Source organism: Pollachius pollachius, assembly GCF_949987615.1.
Source record: "Pollachius pollachius genome assembly, chromosome: 15".
In the NCBI taxonomy this organism is placed as follows: domain Eukaryota; kingdom Metazoa; phylum Chordata; class Actinopteri; order Gadiformes; family Gadidae; genus Pollachius; species Pollachius pollachius.
The window spans coordinates 16,554,747-16,575,449 of record NC_136948.1 but is presented as its reverse complement, the minus strand read 5'-3'; the positions used below and the strand labels follow the sequence as shown (position 1 = coordinate 16,575,449).

Sequence of the window (20,703 nt, the reverse complement as noted above, 5' to 3'; positions counted from 1 at the left end):
ATGACTCAATTGTTGGTAGTGAGCACGCCTAGGAAAGCCATTCCCTCTATGCACACAGTTATCATACATTTACCATCCTACACATGAACAATAATCAGCATCTAAAACCGACTAAACTCAAACTAAGTAAAGTCAGAAATAAAAGTTGAATTGCCAAAATATTAAGATTCTCACCTTAGGTTTGACAGCAGCGGCTCTATTTATAGGGATGTTCTGGAACTGTTTTTTTTTAGGTGTTAGTCCTGCAGTGCCCTTTAGTCCCTTGTCCACGTTAGCACTCTGAGCCACGTCCATAACAGTGCCTGTAGCTGTAGCTTTGGCCTTTCCTGTGGGATGACTAGCCTGTTGGGATCCTTGCGGGGTCTCCGAGGTCCTTTTGTTGGTTTCCAGATATTTCTCCAAATGATCCGACAGCTTAATCTCAGAGAAGGACGGAAGGGAGGGAGGAGAGGTAGGGTTGGCGAGTGAGTCACTGGCTGCACCTTTTCCAACACCCACAGCGGGCAAGCCTGTATCTCTGCCTTTCGCGCCTGAACCCCCTGGCTCCTCGCCAGACAGAGCTAAAGAAACAATCCCCTGTTTTCCCGTGGAAAGAATGCTGTCTCCTTGGCCAGATGCAGCTGTGCTATTTGTGGCGGTGACTTCCTCCCTGACTTTTCTGGTGGTCTTGGGGGCGCTCATCAGGCTGGAGAGGATACTTTCTAATCTAGACTGAACCTTTCCAGGCTCTTCTTTGCTCCTCTCATCTCGCTGATCTCTGGTGCCGTCACTCTTCCTCTCCTTTTTCATCTGCCCCTTGTCCTTCTCCTCAGGCAGTGCTTTCTCCCAGTCAAGAGCACTCGAACACTTCATGGCTTTGAAAATAAAGCTCTCTTCTCTTTCTGCACGTTTTGGTGGATTCTTCACATCCCTTTCTTCTGATTTCTGCTTTATAACCCGAGCCGGCGACAGGTCCCTGTAGTCTGGTGTTTGTTTCCTCAGGCCAAATGTGAACTGGGCCGGGTCGAGCACTCTCTCCATACGGTCTTCCTTGATGACCGGTAGAGCAAACGGTGGAGACAAACCTCTGATATATTTAAGCTTCCTCTTCTGAGGATGCGAGAAAGGAATACTTCCCTCCTTGATACTCCTGATGAAATCATCAAAAGGCTCTGTGTCTGGCCGTCTGTCGTGTTCTCCCTCATTGTCAAGTTTGGGTCCTGGTTCTACATCTAACCAGTTGGAGGGCGTGTCTGTGTGGCTGAGTGGCAGTGCGGCATTGGCCTGTGTTGATGACTCATTCGTTTTCCCTATATCTGTGTCGCTTCTCACCAAGCTCTGAGCTTTTAGGGCTTTTGATTCATGTGTAGGTTCTGCCTGTGGTTTGATGCTGTTCTTTGAGGCAGCATTGTGTTTTAGTTGGATGTCTTTGTCCTTCACTCCCGTGGCTTTGGTAGAAATAACAGTCTTTTGATTTTGTGCTTCTGCGCTCATCTTATTTGGATTCTTCAACTGATCTCTTTTCTCTTTAACTTGGTCTTTTTGATTCTGTGCAACTGCGTTGGAGGTGAATGTGGGTTGTGGTTTTAAATCAACAGTAGGCCCCGTTTGTTCAAGGACAGGTTTCCTATTATCTCCCTGTACTTTGCCTTTCCTCTCCTCCACACGCCTGTTTTCTACTAATGTTTCTGTTCCCAGTCTAAAGTCCGACTTTGCGTATTTGGCTTCTATTGATAGACCAGGGGGTTCCACAAGTTTTATATTCTTCTTATCTTGGGGTTCATTATGGGGTTTTGTTGTAATTATGGGGTCCTGCTTAGGAATAACTTTAGGATCTTTATCCCTTACTAAGATATCCACCACCATGTTGGCTGTTGATGACTTACCAGTTTGCACTTCTCCCATGGCAAATCCATCCTTTTGACCATCAGTGTTCATGGCTTTTGGTTTTTGTATAGAAACCTTATCAAAGACTGTGGTTTCCGTTAAGACTATGTCAGCTTTGTTTGGAGTTTTCTCTGTAGTGTCTTTCAGCTTTTCATGTTTTAATGGAATTGTTTTAGGTTCCTGTTTAGTGAGGGTCTTAGTGTCAGCAGTGGTCACTTTCGATGTGTGTGTCGACTTCACCTGTGACTCTGAGCCTTCCTCTGAAAGAAGCTTGGGTTTTGAATTAACTATGTTGACCGTTTTTTCAATGACAGGATTTCTGTTATCTCCCTTTTCTTTGCCCTTCCTCTCCTCCACCAGAGTGTTTTCTATTATTGTTTCTGTTCCCAGCCTGAAGTCTGAATTTGAGTATTTGGATTCTGTTGATGGACCAAAGGGTTCCACTGGTTTTATATTCTTCTGATCTTGATGTTCCATAATTATGGGGTCATGCTGAGGAATAACTTTATGATCTTTATCCTTTGCTGAGGTCTCAACCCCCAAAATGTCTGTTGATGACTCATCGGTTTTCCTAGCTCCATTTCCAAATCCATCCTCCTTAGCCTCAGTGCTCATGGCTTTTGGTTTTGGTTTTAAATCAATTTTAGAGACTGGTGTTTTCTCTGAAACTTTGTCAGCTTTATTTGGTGTTTTATCTGTAGTGCATGGCAGCTTTTCCTGTTTGATTGAAATTGTTTCGGATACCTGGTTAGTGAGGGTCTTCGTTTCTTCTTGAGTCGCTTTGGATGCGTGTGTCGTCTTCGTATGTGACTCAGAGCATTCCTCTGGAAATAGCTGGGGTTTTGAATCAACTATAGTGACCGTTTGTTCACCGACAGCTTCTGTGCCTTTCCTCTCCTCCACAAGACTGTTTTCTAAAACAGTTTCTCTTTCCAGACTTGAGTCAGACTTTGGATAATTGGCTTCAGCAGAGGGTTCCTCTGGTTTAGGAATCTCATGACCTTGACTTTGAGTAACAATGGTCTCGATCTCCGGCTTAGGACGATCTTTAGATGGAATTGAATCCTTTACTGCAACCTCAGTGTTCAAGGCTTTTGTTTCTTGTAACGATTCCATCACTAAGACTGGTTTCTCGGTTAAAACTTTCTTAGAGTTGCTTATTTTATCAGTGTCTTTCAACTGTTGAAAGGACTGAGCTTCCTTCTTCAGACTAACTTTAGAATTTGTGTCCTTTGCTGTGTTCTCAGCCCTCAAAATTGGTGACTTCATCTGTGAATCTGTGTTTATTTTCTCCTGTCTTCGATTTTTATCACAATCCCCCTTTAGAACATCAGTGCTGATAGCTCTACTTTCTTCCTTTGCATTTACCAGTGCATCTGGGGCTGTCTCAGGTTCAGGAATCTTCTGACCTTGAATAATGATGGTCTTAATGTCCTGCTTAGGACTTTCTTTAGATATTGAGTCCTTGACTGTGGCCTCAGTGTTCAAGGTTTTTGTTGCTTGTGACGATTCCACCACTAAGACTGGTGTCTCGGTTAATACTTCCTTAGCTGTGCATGGTTTATCTGTAGTGTCCTTCAACTGTTCATTTTCAATTGCTTTTGGTTTGGATTCTGGTTTAGTGAAGGTCAGAGGTTCTTCTTGAGTGCCAGTAGCTGTCGCTTTCGATGTGTGTGGGGACTGCATCTGTGAATCTAGGCTTACCTTTGAAAAAGGGGTTGAATCACCAACAGTGACAATTTGTTCAAGGACAGGCCTCTTACTTGCTCCCTGGTTTGTGCCCTCCTGTTCTTGAATAATTATGGGTTCCTTCTTCGGACTAACCTTAGAATCGATGTCCTTTGCTGTGTTCTCAACCCTCAAACTGTCTATTGAAGACTCCTTCAGCTTTCCACCCTTTTTGAAATCCTCTTCCTGTTTAGAGGTTGACACAATCTTAACATTGTCAGTGGATATACTACATTTGTCCATGTTTTCTGTGTTTATCTCATCCTGTGTTACAGTTTTTTCACAATCCCCCTTTAGAACATCAGAGCTGATAACTTTACTTCCTTGTTTTTCATTTGCCAGGGAATCTGGGGCTGTCTCTGGTTTAGGAATCTTCTGACCTTGACCTTGAATAACAATGGTCTCAATGTCCTGCTTAGGACTATCTTTAGATATTGAGTCCTTCACTGTGACGTTATTGTTCAAGGTTTTTGTTTCTTGTGATGATTCCATCACTAATACTGGTGTCTTGGTTAATACTTCCTTAGCGGTGCTTGGTTTATCTGTAGTGTCTTTCAACTGTTCATGTTGTATTGGTGTTGGTTTGGATTCCGGTTGAGTGAAGGTCTGAGGTTCTTCATGAGTGCCAGCAACTCCCACTTTTGATGCGCTTGGTGACTTCATTTGTGAATCTAAGCTTTCCTTTGAAAAAGGTTTTGAATCACCCACAGTGACAATTTGTTCAAGGACGGGCCTCTTACTTGCTCCATGTTCTGTGCCTTCCTGTTCTTGAGTAATCATGGCTTCCTGCTTAGGACTTACATTGGAATCTGGGTCCGTTGCAGAGGTCGCCATCCTTAAAATGTCTGTTGATGACTCAGAAGTTTTCCCTGCTTCTTTTACAAATGCATCCTTCCGAGAGTCAGTGTTTACGGCTTTAGTTGTTTGCGTTGAATCCATCTCCAAGACTGGTGACTTGGTTTCCTCGTGAGTAAAGGTCTTGATTTCAGTGGTCGTCACTTTCAATGTGTCTGTTGATTTTTGTGAGCTCTCCTTTGAAAGGACAATGTCATCTCCTTTTCTCTCATTTTTACAGAGCTTTTCAGTTGTCAATGAATCCTCTTTCTTGAAGGACATAGGTTCCTCAGAGGATAAACTACATTTAATCTGGCGTTCTGTGTTTGTCTTCTTGTGTGCTGAATCCTTTGTATCATCCTCCTTTGGAACATCTGTGCTGATTTCAGATTTTTGGATCTTCTGATCTTGGCCTTCAACAATAATGGTCTCCTTCTTTGGACTTAATTTGGAATCTGTGTCTTTCATTGAGGTCTCAACCCTCAAAATGTCTGTTGATGATTCAGCAAATACATCTTTCTGAGTATCAGTGTCCACAGTTTGTGTTTTTTGTGATGAATCCACCACTGAGATTGGTGTCTCCATTAAAACTTTGAAAGCTTTGTCCTGTGTTTCAACTGTTGTGTCTGTCTTCAAGGCCCCCGAGTCCTTGATTGTGCTTGACCCAATGGCAAGAGTTTCAGAGAATGTACTCATTCTGTCCTTGATTTCTGCGTCCACTTTCTCCTGCCCTAAATCCTTCTTACTGTCCTCCTTTGGAACATCAATGCTGATATCTGTCATTTTTTGTGTTGAGATAACCAGGGAGTCTGGGGTCTTCAATGGTTCTGGAACGCTCTCATCTTCACATTCAATAAGAGCAGGCTCTTTGAGGTCCTGTTTTGGACTAACTTTAGAATCTGTGATCTTTGCTGAGGTTAAACTTAATTTATCCTGGCTTTCTATGTTTATCTTCTCGTGTGCTGAATCCGTTTTATAATCCTCCATTGGAACATCTGTGCTGGTAACTGTCATTTTCTGGGATGCGTTCACAATGGAATCCGGGATCTTTTCCGAATTTTGGATCTTCTGACCTTGGCCTTCAACAATAATGGTGTCCTGCCTTTGAAAAAATGTAGAATCTGTGTCTTTCATTGAGGTCTCAACCCTCAAAATGTCTGTTGATTCAGCAACTACATCCTTCTGAATATCAGTGTCCACAGTTTGTGTTTTTTGTGATGAGTCCACCACTGAGTTGAGTGTCTCCATTAAAACTTTGTTAGCTTTGTTCTGGGTTTCGTCTGTTTTGTCTGTCTTAAAGGCCCCCGGCTCCTGGATTGTGCTTGACACAATGGCAATAGTTTCAGAGAATGTACTCATTCTGTCCTTGATATCTGTGTCCATCTTCTCCTTTACTAAATCTTTCTTGGAATCCTCCTTTGGAGCATCTGTGCTGATATCTGTCATTTTCTGTGTTGAGATAACCAGGGAATCTGGGCTCTTCACTGGTTTTGGAACGCTCTCATCTTCACATTCAATAACAGCGAGTTCCTTGAGGTCCTGCTTTGGACTAACTTCAGAGTCTGTGTCCTTTGCCGAGGTCTCATGCCCCAAAATGACTGTTGATGGCCTCTGTGTTTTTGCTGCTTCTTGAGCATCAGTGATCATGGCTTTCCTTTCTTGTGATGAGTCCATCTCTAAGGCTGGAGTCTTTGTTAAAACTGCATTAGCTTTGTGTTGTTTTTTATCTCTAGTGTCTTCAAACTGGTTAGATTCCCGTTTGGTAAAGGCCTTGGATTCTTCTTGAGCGTCAGCACGCATCACTTTCAATGTGTGTGTTGATTCCATCTGTGATTCTGACCTTTCCTTTGACAATATATTGTAATTTCCCTTTCTCTCGTTTTCATTACATTTTTCAGTTATAATTAAAACGTCTTTCTTGAGGGCAATCAATTCTTTTTTAGTGCTTGATACAAATTCTTTGTTTTCAGAGGATGAAGTTCCTTTGTCCTGGAGTTCTGCATTGATTTTTCCAAAGTCTTCCTTTAGAACATCAGTGCCGATAGTTGTCATTTTTGGGGTTGCGTTCAGCAGGGAATCTGGGGCGGTCTCTTGTTTTGGAATCTTCTGATCTCGACTTTGAACAATGATGGTCTCAATGTCCTGCTTAGGACTAACTTTAGAAACTGTTTTTTGAATCTCTAGATCCGGATGTTCAATAACTATGTGGTCCTTCTTATGACTAACTTTAGAATCTGTGTCCTTCGATGAGGCCTCAAGCCCTGAACTGACTGTTGACGACTCCTGTGTTTTTGCGGCATTCACAGCTCTTGTTTCTGAGTCCATTACTAAGACTGGTGTCTCTGTTGAAACTTCATTAGCTTTGTGTTCTGTTTTAGCTGTAGTGTCTTTGTTGGATTCCAGTTTAAGAATGATTTGGGTATTTTCTTGAGTATCAGTAGTCTTCACTTTCAAAGTTTGTGTTGATTGCATCTTTGAATCAGAACTTTCATTTGAAAAGGCATCTTCATCGTCCTTTCTCTCATTTTTATTCAGCTTTTCAGTTGTTATTGAAAGATCTTTCTTAAAATCGAGAGCATTATTCATGCTTGACCCAAAGTCAATATTTTCAACGGATAAACTACATTTGTCCCTGTTTTCTGTGTTTATTTTCTCCTGTCTGTGCTCTTTTTGACAATCCTCCTTGCAAATATCAGTACTGAAAGCTGACATTTCTGTTGAGTTAATTATAGTTGTATCTAGTGTTACCTGGCTGTCTTTGCTTTTGGGCTTGCTTTTACCTTCATTTAATGTCATGGAATCTGGTTTTGGGCGTTCTGAGCTCTGTGTCGCTGGGATTCGGACTTCATCGTTAAAAACAGGCATTGATTCCTGCCTAGTCTGTATTGTGGATGATGTCACCTGCTGGTCTTCTTGCACTGTGTTTCTTTCGTCACTCTTCACATTATCTTTGATGCAGACTTGTGTGGAATTAATCTCACTGCTCATGGCAGTTGTAGCCATTAAACACAATTTTTCAACATGGTCATCAACGTCATGTTTCTGCTCTGCAGTGACCGAGTTGACAGTCTGGGCTTTCTGCTCTGAATCAGAAGCTGCCTTTGGAATGACATCAAGGATTTTCTTTGATATTGTTGTCAGTTTCTCTGTTCGAGTTTCCACCGCCAAGGCATCATGTTCCCTGTGACTGGCCTTTTGGTCCCCTTTCTCTGAGCTCTCATTCATCTTGTCATTTTGCTTTGAGTCTTTCTGTAATGTTGCATGCTCCTGATGCAAAAGCTGTGAGTCAGAAAGCATCTCTTTATCCAAATGATTGTCTGCTATTTCAGTGGATCTCTGAACAATCGTAGTCTGGCTAGCTATTGACGTTCTGTCTATAGCCTTCACCACTGTCAATTCAACCGTTGTCATAGGCATTCTATCCTTTTGAAGCACTGTGTCTGTGTTTGGTATGTCAGAAGATGTGACGGTTTTTGCTTGAAGCCCGATAGATGGGATGGTTGGTTGTTCTTGGGTTGACATTAAATTAGATTTTATTCCATCACCCTGTTGGTCATCTAAAGACAGTTGAGAAGGCCCATTACTTTTATTTGTCGCCTCACTTTGTGAAACTAGGTTATGCATAGCCTGACCTTTGGCTGTGAGCGAATCATTGGCTGCAACACTATCCTCATTGGTCTTAGTGTCAATATAGGTTACTACTGGTTTGGTAAGTATATTATTTGCACCATTATTGGAAGATATTTTGCCCTTAGCTGACACAGCAGGAAGTCCAGAATGGCTGTCATCCTGTTTTGTTTCTATTATTGTCTCTGGTGTGGCTTTGTAATTTCCTTTGGCTTCATGGCATTCCGGTTGTAATACACTTTTCTCAACCTGGTTAGGTATACTCTCTTTTATATGTGATCGTTTTTTAGGTTGAATTTTTGTTAACATCTTTGCTTCACAATCCTCTTCCTGGCTATAAGTAGGGGCGTCATCCACTTGCTCATCTGGTTTTTGATCTCTTATCGGATCTACATCTTCAATACAGGGCACCTTTTCAGTTACCGGGGCCAGGGATATCGTTGCTTGTACCTGAGGGCTTGTGGTGAGAACAGCATAATCCTTTAGTGTTGTTGTAACAATGGTAGATTGTTCTTCTGTATGGCTGCTTACATTAACTACTGAGGCATGGCCTACGCCCCGCCCTTTGTCTGTAGTTCTGTCGGTCTCAGCTTCACTGCCTGCTGAAAGGCCGGCAATAAGTTGTGACTTTCCTTTTGTGTCCCGTGAAGAGCTAGTGGTGGACATATCATCTGTAGGGGCTGCCTCTGAATCAGACTGAGATGGTAGTAATGCATCACCATTTGTGCCATCCTTCTTCTGGTCTTGTACCTCACTGACAACATCCTCAATGAGCTTGAACGGTTGATGATTTGTCTTTGTAGGAGATAGACGTTCTGTCCTTTCTGTCAAAGAATCGGTAGAGGAACCCCCTTTTTTTGTCTTGGAAATGTGACCTTGTATCTTCTGCCGTGCCATTGGAAGCTTGCTCGAAGGACTCGAGGGCTCGGTTGAATCACTCTGTGTGCTTTTAGTGCTGTCATTGATAGTGTTAGATGGGTCTAGATTTGGTTTTTTGAGCTTAAATGAGGGAGTTTTCTTGGATGGCGTGGTAGATATGTGTGTCTCAGCGTCAGTCTTCCCCACCATTCTTTTATTTTTGGAGAGTTGCTCAGGCAGGAGGGTAGCCATCTTTGTTTCTGTTAAAAAAAAAAACATTACCTTTTAGCTATTACACACAGCTTCACAAAACAATAAGCAGAAGAGTGGAAGTAATATAAATCATTTAAAGTAATACAATTTTCAACAAAAATAACATAAAAAGACTCAAGTATTTTATGTCGAAGTAAATGTGCATCTAAAAATAGTGGACCGGAAAGATTCAATTATATAATATAGGAACAACATATAGTGGAGCAAACAAGGGTCTTTCCCTACCTTTTTCAGGACTTCTGTGGTCCTGAGTTTGTGTCCCTCCAGTGATCACCAGCTTATTTTTGCTCCCAGATTCTGCTTCAGCAACACTACTCGTTGTGTTTTTGGTGTTGCTGGTCATTCCGTCACTCCTCTGCTTTGCAGGCGTAGTAATTGGCAGCCGGCTCTTTGATGGTACAGCCTCCACCTGCAGCTGGCCCGGCTTTTTACCACCTGTGGTGTCTTTGTCAGTGGGTTGGGCCTTCACAATAGTCCTCTGCTCGTGGATTTTCTCTAGGCCATTAACCAGTTTCGCCAAGCTTTCGTCCTCGGCCTTCCTTTCTTTGCTGTGCTTTGTGAGCGTTGACAGTGCTTTTGTCGGCGAAACGTCCGTTGCCTGAGCTTTGGCCGATTTGCTATCCTCCAAACTTGGCCTTTTAACCTTACTAGTGACTGCTTTATGTTTAACCAGCAGTTCTTTTGACTTGTGTGTCGTGGGACTGACCACAGACACTGAGATGTCTGGTGCAGCGGTTTTGTCCGGTGTTACTGGAGACTTTGGTTCGCTCTCGGATGTTGTCTTCTTGGGGATTCTAGATTTAATGCCAGTTGTGGCTACATGCACCGGACTGTCTTTGCGCTTGATTGACTGCATAGTGGTGGTCTCGTCTCGGAGTGGTGTTTCTCCAGAAGCGTCCTCTGCGGACGTCTTTCCCTTTTTAGCCCTGGCTCCCGCCGTTTCCGCCATGCCAGGGCCACCAGATGTGACGGATGGCCTGCTCTCCTTCTCCGCCTTGGCGCCTCCTCTGAGGGCGGATGACTTGGCGGGCCCCTTGTCCCCTCCAGTTTGTCCCCTTGATTTGTTTATGGACATGTCAGAGGTCGGTGAGGTTTCTTTATTAGTGCTGGTTGCTGTGGCAGCATCAGGTTCTTGGTTGGTGCTTTCCAGTCTTGTTTGTCTAAAAAGAAAAAAAGAAAGAGACAGCGATAAGGAATCATTAAGCATTTATAACTTGACTTCACTGCCCAGTCTGCAGTGGACTCTGAAGTGAAATGAGGACACAGGCTCATCTTGAGATGAATATGAACCAGGGAATCATTATTTTGACAGTCTGACACGTACACAAGGGCTGCAAAACGAGGACGTTTAAACATGAAAACTGACAATAATATAAAGGTATTGTTTTTCGGGTACTTGTCTCAAGATTTAATCTTGTATATAATGATGTGATTTGAACTGTTTATCATGTTCATGCATTCGGTAACTGTATGCATCTAGTATTGCATTTTAATTTATCTTTCTAACAAAGTAAATTACCAAATCCTGCATTTGACTGTGGCTGCAAATCTATACATTTTTTTGTTTAGAATAGTTATCTCACTGTTTGTGCACTATGTCCTCTATGTGTAGACAGGTGTAGAAAGGTGTACATTTAGACAAATAATAGACAAATAGCCTCTCGGTAGAAGTCACAATTCAAGTTCTCTTATGGCTGACTAAGGTAAATTAAGACAAATCAGACACAATGGGTAAACACTGGAATAGTACAATGTTATAACATAAATATCAGCGCATGACCAGTTATTCATTTATTAATAGTGCTCCTTTAATCATTTGTACCAAGGTTTTCCAAGGTTTATCTATGCTGAATACATCTCAGTGAATTAGTGTTTGTGCTTGATGGTTTAAAGTAAAATGTGGTCTAATGTGAATTCATCCATTTTTCAGTGGCAGAGTTTAAGCCGAGCAGCGAACATGTATTGTTCCCTATGAACATAAAAGGGTATGGGAACTTAAATATCAGGTTACATGAGGATCATTTTCTCCCTCTCTCTGTTTCTCCCTCTCTCGGTTTCTCTCTCTCTCTTGCTCTTTTCTCTCAGGTTAGGTTCCCTGCAGAAAAACAATGTTAAACAGAAGCAAAACAAAGTTCTTTTAACTCACCGTTTCAGCTTGGTTGCTTCGACGACACTCTGAGTTGAAGCCTGGCTGTGATTTTCCCTCTCCGGGCCTTTCCCCGCTGGCTCCGGCCCCGGCTCAGGCTCGTCCGCTTCAGAACCGTCCTGGGTCACGAACACCTTCTTGGCGAACGCCTTCTCGGACAGGTTGACCGTCCTGCGAGTGACGCGTGGGGGCTCCTCGCTCCTCCTCGCGGAGCTCTTCCCGGGGTCTGGTCCGCCGCGGGGGCTCTCCGGCCGCTCTGGGCTTGCTTTTGTTCTGGCCTCCCCGGTCTCCGCGGCTGCCTTGGAAACCTTGGACTCTGGCAACATGCCAGAGAGCTCTGCGATCTCCGAGGGAGGGGGGCGGTCGGTCGTGTCGGGGCCTCCAGGCCACTGCTCCTCGACGGGAACCACAGTGGCGTGCACGGCGATCAAAGGAGGGGAGTCGGCTCTGAGGGCCTCCTCCCTCTCCCCCGCCCCTTCTTCCTCCTCCTCGTCGGCCAGGTGTGCCTCCACCCGTATGGCTTTGTGCAGCAGCGCCGGAGAGGTGCCCCCCTGCTCGTGTTCCCCCCGGGTGGACTCATGCCGCTCAGCGGTGGCCGTTCCGTTTAGCCAACAGAGGACGCTGGTGGATCTGGAGCCGACGCTCTCCAAGTCTGAGCCGGACGAGGTAAGAGGGAGGCGAGGGGAGGTAACTTCCTTCAGGGACGCACCGGGATCGTCCAATTTCACTTTAAGAGACTTTAGGGACGAGACACTTATAGAGGTGAGGTTGTGGGACTTGACCGGCTCGGACATCTTGGAGCTCACCCGGACCCGGACAGACTTTGAGTGTGTCCGCTCGGACCGCTTCCCATCCTTCAGGTCGGCCGCCTCCTCCTCCAGTTGGAGCTGCAGCCTCTTGCTCACCTCCTGCACCACCGAGTCCACCAAGCCGGGTTCGTCGCCCGACCCCGCGTCCAGGAACGAGGCATGGGCCCCGGGGATGGGGGTGGCGTCCCCGGATCCCTGCCCCTCGACGCTGCTGCTGCTCACCCGGCACACGTGCACCTCCCTCACGCTGCCTTGGCCGCTGCTGTCACTGTCGGCAAACGGGAGCCCTCCCCCGTCTTCGTCGAACGCCAGAGTGGACCGGCTGCCGGCGAGGTCCAGGGAGAGCTGGGCCAGACGCCGCTTCCACGCCAGTTTCTGCCCGGAGACTTCGTCGTCCCGCCGGGACGGGGTGGGCGTCTTCAGCCAGTCCTCCTGCAGGGGGCTCTGCGGGGAGCGCGGGGACGTCGGGGAGGTCGGGGTGCTCTCGCCGTCGCCAGGCTGCTTGCTCTGGCTCTTCTTCCTGCGGTGGTTGAAGAAGTTGCTGATGCGGTCAAGCACCCCCTTCTTATCGTCTGGATTCTGCAAGAAGGAAGACAGCGGCGCGGCAGGGGTTAGAGAACACGCTGCTGCTATTCAGACGACCACTGGTCAGACTGGCAGTGCTGTTTGATTCTGGTCCTGCTCAAACAGAAAGCGGAACACAATGGATTGATCGATATTCTTTGTGAGAATAAGGTGATCGCATTACTTGCGGCCATAGTAATTTTTTGTAACTTCTTGAAAGAAAGACCCAAAACAAGTATGAAGGAAGGTAAAAGATGAATAATTGGAGCGAAGGGGGTGGAGTTGAGTTACAGTGTTCGCAGCTCCACACCTGCACAGGATGCGGAACACTGCAGCGTGGCTGGTGTTGAACCTAACTAGCCCATGTCACGCCACACACATGCTTCTCCCTGCATTTGCTAGCATCAACTTCAAACCCTCGATGCTGGTGGACTCCAGACCTGCACCCAGCCCCAGCACATCTCTGATCCGTTTCTCCTGTCGAGTGTTAAACTGTGCCTGGTGCTGCCTTCACTGCATGGAACCCGGTCTTCTGATGGGCAGAACCTTGAGAGTGGAACGACCTACCAAGGATCTGCAGTAGTCCTCCACATCCTCCAAATAAAATGCTTTTTGTGGACATGTACAACCTCTGTATCTCCAAGATGTAATTGTTAAGCACTTAAGTACCAACAACAATACATTTTTTGTGGTGCGTTTTGTGACGCAATCAACCCTGTTGTCGTTGTTTTTTTAACTTGCTTGTGTTGCACACTCAATTTTTGTTGTAGTTATTCCCATATTTGAGAGTATGATTTTAATGTTCTCAGTCTCAGGTATTCAGTCTTCTGGATCAAAGTGTCTGCTGAATGATAAATGTAAATGTATATGTAAATGTATTACAGCTTTTTACATAGCAATATGATAATAAGGTTTGAGCAGGTGCCTGTACTTCTACTTTCAGAACGGCTGAAACTTGAGCTCACCGTTTACAATGTTGATATTCTTTTCAAATATTGACTTTTTCAAAGTCAAAGTTTTTAGCATTTCACAATTAAACCAGGAGATTTACAATCTCACATAGAGAAGGATGATAATCCACAATGATAATCCCCCCAAATCTTATAGAATAGTTGAAAGTAAGAAATCCAATTCTTTGTTGAAACAGAGAAGACCTGGCGGTCTGTACAGTCTAGCCGGCACACGTTTGAACGAGACGCACGCACTATTGCAAATATGAAAAACACAGAAATAACATACCATGTCAGCTCTCCGGAATCTAATTATAATCTGATCCAAACCCGTCTGAGAACTACAGTAGATCCAAACGTCCTCTTTACCGGCAACATAGGTTAATAAATAAATAAATACAAACGGAAATCCGACAGCAGGAGAGGTAGGTTAATAGTTATCTAATCACAGCCTTTAGAATCAGATAATGTCAAGACCGGTTGATAAAAAAAAAGGGAGCCAGTGTCCAACTCTTGAATCCCATATTCCACAACAAGTAAAAGACCACAGTCCTCTCTCCCACAGAACGCCCACTGAGCAGGGTCTGGAAGCCAGCAGGTCGTGTTTGTCTGGGATCTGTTCCCTGTAAAGTCTGGGTCTGGTGTTAGGTGGACCCCGTCCCTCCAGGGCATGGGGCCATTTGCATTTGCAGCGCGGATGTGAGAGAACACCTCACGGGAGCGCATGTCAGACACATGACTTGACGACCCGGTGATAATGTGAGGGTGTGGATGGACCCGGGCACAATGGCCGCACCCTGCCTGACGCTAAAAGTAAAACAGGCGTCAATGCGGCCATTCAGCTCCTATACCGTATGAATCACCTGGCAACCAGCTGGTCTCAGTAGACTTATCGCAGAAATGTGTGTAGGTGTGTATTGATTACAGTACTGCGGAGGATTATAGATTGTTAGGTTTGTGTCGTATCCTGTTGGATTTGAAAAAAGGGTGATGGCAAAAGGATACTTTCTTAAACAAAGAGCTTATACCGTTTTTAATATTTATATCCAAAGCAGTCTTGAAAACTGGGCGGGATCTTCCTGTTTTGATAGTAAAATGTTTGTCTGACTGTACCTACGGTGGGTATTCAGTCAGTAAACAACACACACACACAGTGCGTGCCTGGGCTTTCCAGTTCATTTCTAAACAGAGCATAACTGCATACCCACCCCGCCCCCTTAATCCCCAACCCCTCCGACACACCTCCCCTTCCCACCCTGTTCTGCCCTTGTTTCGTCTTGTTTTTTTTGTGACAGAGTAACATAAGTAACACAAAAAACAAGGCCTCGGGTCGTATTTACCAAATAGGGCTTGTACAACAGAATGCATAATGGGATTTGTTTGTTGGTACTCTGTCATATTGAGAGGACTCCTAAAATCCAACGTGAATATAAAGTTTAATTTAGGCTAACGAAAACGTAGTTTCGTCACGTCTCACATAAGAAACACAACAATGTCTCACGATTATGACAAATCATTATAAATTATTAACTAAACAATGACCAAAAAAAACCATTACTTCTAGAAGAATAATTAACTAACTAACTAACTATAATAAAAATTCCAATGCTCCTCTGCTTCCAAAATGGAGGCGGTCATTGCAATGTGAAACGTAACAGGAACATACCGTTAGTTCAAGAGAGTCCATTGGTTATTGTTGATGTGGATGTCTAAGTAAGTTTGCTACAACTAAATGCTGTAAGTGCAAAGGTCCAACTATTGAGCTTATTCCTGGACATAATGTTAATGTTTAACCTTTGTATGCTTTATTTATTATGCTAGCTGGGAAAGGTGGTAACAGCTGTAAAATAAAATTTCCGTCCTTCAGAGGAGACGTAAAACCGAGGTCCTGACTCACTGAGGTCATAAAAGATCCCAGGGCACTTATCGCAAAGAGTAGGGGTTTCCCCGGTTTCCTGGCCGAACCAGTCTGATTCAATCTGGCCCCCTAATCATCCTCCCGTATAATTGGCTGACTAATTAATTCCCTCACTCTCCTCCTCAAGCTGGTGTGTGGTGAGTGTTGGCTGCCGTGCATCACCCAAGTGGGTGCTACACACTGGTGGTGGTTAGTGAGGTCCCCCCTTTCACAGTTAAGCGTCTTTGAGTGTCTAGAAAAGCGCAATATAAATTCAATCCATTATTATCATTATTATTATTAATTTGACCTGTAACTTAGAGCCGCTGAGAAACAGCATCACGTTGCAAATCATAAAAAATCAGTATACATTCACTTACTTCTCTTCCACACACATATGTTCCCGTTACAACTACGCCTGCGCTACACCTGAAGATTTGTATAGAAATCAGAAAACAAAAGTAGTCCGATAACAACTGAGGAAGTCGGTGGACATGTTTGTTGATTCTTTTGTAATGTGCAACTTGATGTTTCTAGCCTGAACAGCTTTGAGTTACAGGTTAGAATATTTCCCATGAAGTAAAGAACTCAATTCGCTTGACAAGCATTATGAGAAACATCATGCTGTATCACAGACAGCATTCATAAAAAAACAAAGGATTCCTACACGCATCTGCGCATCAGAGTTTGACCTACAGAGGAAGTGTCAAGGAAGACAGAAGCAACATACACGACAAGGTGCATAAACAGAGACAGTTTGAGTGCTTTAAACACAGCAACACAGACTTCCTGTAGTTTATGTCTACTAGACCATGAGTTACACTTATTTCCATAGTGATCATTTTATCAATGTAATTGTCCAATTCAATTTTACATTGCCACATCTGCAATGGAATAATGCTCCGATTGGATCACTTCAGTCTCTGAGCTTTACAATTCCTGACATATTTGAACAACAGCTGTAGACAACAACCCCTGGTCAACACATTCCATGCCAACTTGCAATGGTTTAAATGTTAGCCTCAGTGACACAAGAGAATGGTACAAAAGTCCTCCCAAGACTTTGTCAGCAACCTAATACTATTACAATCAGAGAAAACGCCAGGAATCTGACCCCAACATTAGCATTGCGTACAGCCGTACGGTCATAGTCTACGGTGCGGGGGGGCCGTGGCTCGTAGCCGTACCTTGTAGTGTTTGGAAGGCGAGGAGGGGCTGTTGGGTTGAGCCATGTCGAAGCTCATCACTGACGCCGACTCGCTGTTATGGCCCCAGTCCGACTCTGTCTGGTAGCTGCATTCTGTAGTCACGCTCATCTGGTCAAAGTTCCTGCGTGAGATAGGCAGGGAAAGAGGAAGAGAGAGAGCGGGACAGAGAGAGGAAGGAAAAGAGATTGTGGGGGAGTTTTTGCTTTAAAAAGACACTTTGTTATGCCCACAAATGACTGATAATAACAAAATATATTGCTGTCTTGTTCCACAAAACACATATTTCATGCGTCTTTTCTGATATCCCGTTGTTTTCATTGTTCATGCAAAAAAGTGGCTTCAAGAAAAAACTATTGATTGTGTGATTTGCATGCTGTTTCCAGTGTCACTTGCGGGCATGAATAAACCAAGAAGTAAATGACTAAAATGTAATGCACACTTGTTCCAAGTGTGAGGCGTGTCTCTCACTGTGTCTAACACACACACAAAACTGGCAGAGGAGAGGAGGAGTGTGGCGAGAGAGAGACACTGGTCCGACCACATTTAGTGACTGGCAGCAGAGCTCCTGTGTGTTGTTGAGTCTGAATGGCAGCTGGTCGGAGAACCACGGCACACGTGCTAAACATGTCATGACTAATTCGTTCTCAGTGCTGGGTTTGTCTTTGTCTATTGCTGTCTGGTCCCACTGTCAGCACAGATTATTCTACCGCTCCAAGTGGGTAAAGAGTTTAAAAAAATGGCACATCAGAGTGTTAAATAGCTCTGCACTGGAGGGAGGAGTGTGAAGTAATGTGACACCATAGCTAAGGTTCAGATGTTGCGATTACTGTGTAAATGTTTGGAAATAATGAAGCTGAAAGCTCAAAGATGGCAGTTGACTAGTTTGATAACAGCAAATGCCAAAGTGAGACATCTTTTATTATTTAAAAAATGCATGATGTTTTGCAGCTTGAGTAAAGAAATCATACATTATGGCATCATAACATAATAAAGCTAATGAAATATAATATTGTAAAAATGCTATAGTCACACTCACAATACTACTTTTCAACAGAAAGAAGTCTGTTTGAAATCGTTTCAAATATGTTCAGACGGCTATCAGACTTAGAATTTTGTCAAGTTAATTAGGGGTTAGGACCCCTAATTGTTTCTGTAACGTTTTTTTTTTCCCCTCAAATTCTGTAAAAGTCACACTGCAGCCCATACCGTAAATCGAAAACTCTTGAAACTTTCAGGTATGGTTACAAATAACCCCCTCTACCCATAAACCCAAATTTGTGGTACTGCACCCAAAGGTGGTGCTATTGTAAAAAATCATGAATTTGGCTTATTTTTGATTGACCTGGACTCAAAATTCTTTCAGAATGTTAATTTCTAGAATCAGACGCATTTATAAAACCCAGGGTCTTATGCCCTAAAAATGTTTACTTTTCCCACAATTTCATATTAAAGCTAAACATGATAAAAAGATTCACAGGCTACAAAAATAATCAAAAATTCAACAAAATCGCCATATAAAATCTTTAGACCAAGCCTCACAAAAATCATTGAACAGAATTAGTTTTAATTAGTTCCATTTGACAAATATTGGCCAATAAAGTTGGAGCAGTTAGCCCATTTTTCTTATATGACCATTTTGCTATTGTATAAAAAAAACCTTTGGGTGGTACTGCACCCAAAAGCGGCGCTATTTATGAACTAGCCTTATTTCTCCTTACGAGCTTGACCTGGACTCAAAATTCTTTCATCATATTAATCTCTAAAATCAGATGCATCTTTTTCACCCTGGTCTTTTGCTCTAAAAATGTTTACTTTCCCCACAATTTCATAGAAAAGCCAAACGTCCACAGTCTCAACCCATTTTGCCTATATGACCATTTTGTTATTGTATAACTACCATACGGCTATCATTAGGTGGATACCATTAACAGTGCAAATTTTCAGATCTGTACTCTTTTAAGAAAACCCTTAATTCTCTTGTGAAATGTGTGCTTGGAGTTTTCTTGGTGTTGTGTGCTTATTAATAGACATTTTCCTGAACTTCATGCAGTTCAGGAATGTCATGCTCTAATCGAATCCCGATTAGAGCATTATAAACAAGCTGAACATGACATTCTGTCATTGCTACTCATTTAAGAAACACAACATTGAACAGCACCTGAAATTCATCAGGCAATCAACATTCCGGCTTCCAGTTTACAAGAATCTGACTACCAAGACATAGTATGGCATTAAGGGGAACTTCTTCATTAACCATTTTTCCTTCATAATTAACTCTGTCATATTAATATTTCTTCAGCTAGTGTTCTTGACAACAAATGTTTAATTTCCCCAGAATTTCAAAGATTTTTCAGGTATTTGCTTTTAAGAAAGCCCTTAATTCATTTGAGAAATGTTTGCTTTGAGTTTTCTGGATGTTGTGTGCTTATCAATAAAGGTTTTGAACATGTGAATGAGGCTACATTACAGATTTGTCAGTGGCTCAATGGGATAATGCCTTGTACTGGTGATCCTAGGTTTGAGAGTTCGCATCCCGATTAGAGCATTATCCCATTCAGCATTATGCTGAATGGGATATGCATTATGCATTATGCTGAAGATGACATTCAGCCATTGCTCTGCAGCCCAGTCACCTGAAAGCCGAGGCACAGTATGGCATTAAGGGGAACATCAATATCTTTCCTTCATAATTATATGTCATATTTATATATCTTCAATTAGTGTGTTCTTGACTTTTCATTTTGCTCGGACCCCGTTAAGCACCGCTTGCGGTTATATGTGCTATTGTTCTTAATGATCGAGACTCCTTATAAATTAATATTTGCAGTTCTACCTGTTATCCACAAGAGGGAGCAGGTAGACCGACTGCCTTGTTGTTGACGAAGGCTCTGTCTAAATTGTCCCATTTCAGACAGAGCCGAAGTGTATTTCCGTCAAAGATGAGTCATGAGAATTAACCCCATTAAAGCAGTTATAGTCTTACGCTTCTTCACGGGGCGCCAAAAAAGTTTAAACATTCTGACGAAACATAAGGACGTAATATAGAGCAATTCATTAAATTGAACAAAGTAGTCAGACCATGGAAAATACTACTGAATTGGAAACATCTTGTTTTTTGTCTAGCAAAGCTAGGAGGTTTAATGTGCAGAATTGTTGATGTTAATCCCAGTCAAAGAGTAGGACTATACAACGACAGTGGCTGAGTTAGGGTAGCCTATAGGTAGACAGTTATAAACGATAGCCTACCTGTTGCTCTAGATTTTCTGGTAAATCAAGCATGTAATTAAAGATATCTCCATGAGCTAATAAATTATCCTGGCAACCACCCAAATGCACCAACTGTTTCTCAAAGTTTTAAAATGACCAAATGAATTTTCACTACTCTCCTTAACCTGCAGACAAACTGACAGCATATAGAACAAATCGAACAAATTTCTCAAGAAATTTGGGATCTCTGTCATCAAACTACCATTATATTGACAAATTGGTTAATACTGTCTTTGCTTTGCTGTTGCTTTTGCCCTGAAGCTAACAGACTATTCTGCACCAAAATGTATTGAAGAAATGTTAAAAATGTTAAACTTTCATGACATAAGTGAGAGCCGACTACGTTTAAAGGTGTGGCATGGTAAGAAAACTTAACCATGGAGAAATCTTTGAGCTTTTAAGGACATTTGAGCAGTAGGCCTAGAGGCCAGATATTATATACTAAAGTGCATTTAAATAATGAGCAGAAAGTGGTTAAGCAACCTGCTATGCTACAGACAGTGGGGTTTGAACCTGCTAGTCAGACCACAGAACTAATCGACCTTCCTGCCCCAATTGTGTCATTCTCGAATCTGACTCTTCCCCGTAACCTTGTTAGTGCCCAATGTGGATAACTGAAGGCTGAAATGTTTCCCGGGGGAATGCTGTCAACACCAAGGCAGAACTAGCTGCAACT

The 20,703-nt window shown here is 43.2% G+C and overlaps 1 protein-coding gene across 1 annotated transcript in view; it reads right to left on the bottom strand.

Annotated features, from left to right (window-relative positions):
* Positions 1 to 20,703, bottom strand: part of crybg1a (crystallin beta-gamma domain containing 1a) — a gene marked incomplete at its 5' end in the record, with an annotated part of 42,379 nt that overhangs the window by 12,697 nt on the left and 8,979 nt on the right. Inside the window, 4 exons of the mRNA XM_079752292.1 lie at positions 175 to 9,173; positions 9,412 to 10,346; positions 11,333 to 12,720; positions 16,740 to 16,881. Of these exons, the coding sequence (XP_079608418.1) occupies positions 175 to 9,173; positions 9,412 to 10,346; positions 11,333 to 12,720; positions 16,740 to 16,881 (11,464 nt within the window). The remainder of the gene's footprint in view (positions 1 to 174; positions 9,174 to 9,411; positions 10,347 to 11,332; positions 12,721 to 16,739; positions 16,882 to 20,703) is intronic.